The 5,000-nt window shown below is 42.0% G+C and overlaps 1 protein-coding gene across 1 annotated transcript in view; it reads left to right on the plus strand.

Moving 5' to 3' along the window:
• LOC138024137 (cystathionine gamma-lyase-like) overlaps positions 1 to 5,000 on the plus strand; it is a 21,657-nt gene that overhangs the window by 16,380 nt on the left and 277 nt on the right. Inside the window, exons 14-15 of the mRNA XM_068871243.1 lie at positions 3,939 to 4,010; positions 4,745 to 5,000. The exon at positions 4,745 to 5,000 is cut by the window's right edge and continues 277 nt beyond it. Coding sequence (XP_068727344.1) covers positions 3,939 to 4,010; positions 4,745 to 4,765 — 93 coding nt within the window. The 3' untranslated portion in view covers positions 4,766 to 5,000. The remainder of the gene's footprint in view (positions 1 to 3,938; positions 4,011 to 4,744) is intronic.

The raw sequence follows: 5,000 nt of genomic DNA on the forward strand, positions 1-5,000 counted from the left end.
AGCGTAGAGATGCCCTCGAGAGGACGAGCACTTACGCAGGCAAGTAGGATTTAACTCCGAGGAGCGTTACGTTAAGTGTTTTAAATAAAGTCTGCGAGTCCTCAGCCTCTACGTTCGCTATAAATGATCAACTGAAAGATTCGAAGTGATAACGAAGGAGCGGTTAGTAAATGATCAGGGGCTAGTTTTGTTTGCTCAGTTGAGTTGCGGTAAGAGATGTGTGAACGCTGGCTGAGCGTGTTGCTAGCAGAAGATCATACGCAAATTTCCTTCTGGTTTGAAAACAAACCTTTTGAAAGTGCTTCTTTGTTTACAAGTTTTTTATGATTGTGGCTTGATGAAAAATTTATCCAAGCAGCCAGTAAGGTAGAAGTGGAGTGCCATGATCTAAAGACACCGATAGACTCCAATGAATGAACAAGAGCTGTCAGCAAGGAAGAATGGAAAAGAGAAGGTCATCTCTGGCCAGTTTCTTGGACTAATGGAGAGTGAAAGAAATTATAAGACCTGGGCATGGATGACGAGAGGAAAGCTAAAGAGGGAGAATGAAATCCCTTATCGTTGCTGCCCAAAACCCGGAAATTAGGACAAATTACATCAAAGGAAGTATTGATAATGCTAAATGTAGAATGTGCTGTCAGGCAAGTGAAACTGCCAGTCACATCGTGAGTGGATGCTCCAAACTTACTCAGTTGGAGTTTAAGAGGAGGCATGACAATGTTGCGGGGGCATTGCATTTGGACCTGGCGGGAAAATGCAGCTTCCAGCGAGGGAGAAAGTGGGATGAACATGTACCGGAGAGTGTCCTGGAGACTGTGGGACTTCACTATCCAAACCGACTACGAGATCACAGCAAGAAGACCTGATTTGGTGGTTGTAAACAAAACAGCAGACCTGTCAAATAATTGATGTAGCGATCCCAGAGGGCATGAATGAAAAGGCAAAAGAAGAGGAAGAGGTAGATAAATACCAAGACCTAGCAAGAGAAATTGGGAAGATGTGAAGAGTTCAAACCAAGGTACTTTCATTGGTTGTGGGGGAGTTGGGAACAGTCCCAAGAAGGCAGGGTTTTTTAGGCACCTACAGAGACAATCCGGAAGCGAAGATCAGAAACCAGCGTGTTGATAATAATAATGATAATGGACTTTATTAAGGAGGCTGAAACCACTTCCATTACTTTTAAGACACCGTATTAAAATGGTTGTAACTACTATATTGTATCACGTAACAGCAATGTTATGGTTCCATATGAAACCCCACTTGTTGCTTAACAAAATGCGCCCACTAATTTCCTTCGGCACTGGCCGGGATGTTTTGCACAACAGTTTTCCACAGGTTTCTTCCTAACATACCATTACCCAGATCCGCTGGGGCAATGCCTGTTTCCCTCGATAGCATTTTAGGGAAAGTCATTCTACGACTTCGGATCGGGATGTTTTTCATCCATAGAGGGAGCGACGAAATGATTTAATCCTCTCCCCTCGGGCAGTGTCTTGCAAACAGGAGGTGCCTGCACCTAAGTGTGTCTGAAATCAAAGGTAGTTTCCCGTAAATTCTTTCCTTTGTAGGGTGCTTGTTCCAGTGGATACTTTGCACCCTACGGAGGAGGTTTGTATAAGTTCCATCTAGTCGTTTCTGATTTTTCTGTGTTAGTGTCCAGGTTTCTGATCCGTACATAAGAATGGGCTCTATTAGGCACTGGAACATGTAGATTTTGGTGTCATTTGGCAGGGTTGAGTGCCAAAGTTTCTCAAGCTTGTTACACGCTACTCAGGCTAATGCTGCATCTAGGCTGAATCTGTAGACCTCTGTTATTCAATGGGTCAAGGGACAGATGCAAAATATAGTTGAGGACAATGATGCAGTACCCCTGTTGAGATCTTAAAGAACTGTTTCTCTGTCATGCGTTATAACGGGGGCCTTGGTATTCATGTAGAGTGGCTTAATCACTTCCACAATCGCTTTGGGTATGCCGTAGAGTGGAAGGATGTCAAGAACAGCTTGTCTGCTTATTGAGTCGAACGCCTTCTTGAAGTCCACAAAGCATAGTGTCAGCTCCTTGTTGTGCTTTCGCATCTCTTCTATGATATGTCGTAGGGACAGGATATGTGAAATCGTGGAATGACCTTTTCTGAACCCGTTTTGGTTCTTGCACAGCAAAGGATCTACTTGTGGAGTGATGCGATTTAGGAGGAGCCTATTGTAGATCTTGGCAGCAATGGGGGTCAAAGAGATCCATCGGTAGTTTGTAGGTAGTGACAATTCTTCTTTTTTAGGTATTGATATAATGCCGGATTTCAGCCATGCAGATGGAGGGACATGTTGGCTAAATGTGCAGTTACAGATGTCCAGTAACAAGTTCTGGAAAATGGGATCCTTCCAGAGTTGTTCCAGTGCCGGAATGTTGTCGAGACCAGGAGACCTTTGTATCTTTATGGACTGGACAACTGTCTGGAGTTCTTTTACGCTGAAGGGGTCTGTGCTTATATTGAGTGTATCGGCAATCTTGATTTTTGGTAGCTCTTGTTTTTCTTCGGTTGTCGGGGCCACTCCTAGTAGTTTTTGATGGTGCTGCTTTTCCTGTCTGTAGCCAAACCCCCTTTCATGTGAATGGATGGTTTACTCTTGCGTCTCGCCTACTGGGAACCCAAGTCAATCAACACTTTAACTGGAAGGAGGAGATTAACTTCAAGAGCTCTATCTGTTGCGCTACATTAGCAGTGATTAGAAAATTAAAGCACGTAACTCCCTTCCATGTCCGAAAGCAACTGGCAGAATGCCTGATTTTATCTAAAATTGACTACAATGATATTGTTAGTCATCCAATCCCGGAATATCTACTAAAGCGCCTACAGCGTGACCAGTTAGCCGCTGCAGATTTCGTTCTTGGGCGTTATGTGCATATGCCGGATTTAATAAAACTAGGATGGATGCCACTAAAGGAACGTAGAGAGAAGCATTTACTTAACACTGTTTTTAGAGCTTTGCATTATAATGACTGGCCGTCCTATCTTAAGCTAGACATCCTACACAAACACTGAGGTCTTCGAGAGAAACGACGTTAAAAGTGCCCCTTGAGATGGGTACTTTCCAGGACAGTGCCTCCAATGTTTTAAATTCATCACCCTCTGCTGCAAGGAACCCTGTAGTTTTTAGTGATTTTAAAACTCAGGTGAGGAAGTATCTGATAAATAGGGCAAATGCACATGTGACTTCTTGATTTGTCTATATCCTTGATTATTTACCTTCGTTGTATGGTCTTTAATATCATACATTATTAATATCGCTATGGTCATTATTATTTTAGTATTGTTGTAAATTTTACAGATGAAGAGCCACCTTTCAGTGGAAGCACTGTAATAAAGCCATTATTGTTATTATTATTATTATTATTATTATTATTATGCTGACGGGATATTTGGTCTATTTTGCTTTGGATGTATTGTGCTTCAGCATTGGCATAGGCTTCGTCCAGTTTTCTCAGAGCTCTGTTTACATTTCGCAATGAGGTCTCAGGTGATTGATTCTGGTGTTGGTCCCTATCAGAGGATACAGCTTTACGTGCTTCTTTTACCAGCGAGTGGGCACTGAGTGAAATGTTTTTCGTTTTCTCTTTTTAGGCAGGGTCTAATAGGTTACCATAGCAACGCAAAAGCTCTCCAAAAACATCCTATATTTTGTCTTCATTCGCTTATATCAAAAATAAACTCAGTGATGCCCATTTATTGCTGAATAGTCATTAGCAATCTGAGATTGGCAAAGTTTTGAAAATTTTGTGGGAGCTGATTTAGAGCTCGCTGACATTTTTCGAAAATTTAAGGTAGCTCTTTTATCGGCTTCCAGGAAACACTCATTCTTTTCACATGCCAGGTACAAACCACAAGATTTTCACGAGTTTTCGAGAAATTTTGTTTTTATTCATTTGGGATGCATTTTAGATTCGTTTGTCGGTTGGACTTGAAGACACTGCAGATTTAATTGAAGATTTGGATGTAGCATTGAAAGAAGCGGTGAGTGGTAATGACACACTGGTAATGTTGATGATAATAAGGGATAATTTATCTCATATTTGATTGACGGAGGATAATGTAGCTGTCAGTTTCAATCAGGCAGCTTCCGTTGTTTTACTTGTGTCCTGCACATACAGTCGTCCTTGGTCGTTCCCGCCATCAGGGACGTGGAGTGCGGTGCTGGAAGGACATACGTATACAATGCAGTTTGCATAGATGAGTATAAAAATACTCATAATGACAAGACTGAGAATTTTTTCCCTTTTAGTTTATAACATGGATACTTAGCTGCCTCGCATGCACGTGGGTTGGGATCACTGGCAGGAGTGAAGGGGTTTGGTTTTCTCTGTTGATACGGGTATATTGTGTTGGGCATATCAGACTTTTCAATACTTCCAACCTTCACGTGTTTCCGTGTGCGGTAGTGGCCTGTGCTAGAGGTAGGATAGTTACACTAACAGGAGAAAGACTGCCTGTCAATGAAACATTGTAAAAGCTTTGTTCAAATTAAAGCTAAAACATTGCTAGAGTGGTGCTACTTTCTGACTTTGCGTTGCAAGTCAAATAGCGAGAACGGAGACAATAAGCCATATCAAGTCTTTTTCAAGGGCCGAAGGCATAATATGTTTATTGCCGTCGTTTTGCCCTGCGCTGACTGTTATTCACTAGTTGAAGAACAAAACAATGTTGGATTCGTGAAATAAGCTATTTACCAAAAGCTTCTTTCATAATAGGTGCCAGATACTCTTTTGTAACATTGCCCGAGTGACAGGTCAGAGTGCAGATGCCAGTATACGGGCTCTCAACGTCTCACCAATTCCACCAACACTGATGTCTTTTAGAGACCACAGATTATCGTCGTCATCCACGAAGGCCTGAAAGTCTAAGAGTTTGCAGAAAAAAGAAACATTCTCTCAAGACTAGAGTGTTGGTTTGTTGTGGTGTTAAAGACCACATCCTTTCACACCAAAATCCATTGACTGATCCACA

This window comes from Montipora capricornis, chromosome 11 (genome assembly GCF_036669925.1).
Source record: "Montipora capricornis isolate CH-2021 chromosome 11, ASM3666992v2, whole genome shotgun sequence".
Lineage (NCBI taxonomy): Eukaryota > Metazoa > Cnidaria > Anthozoa > Scleractinia > Acroporidae > Montipora > Montipora capricornis.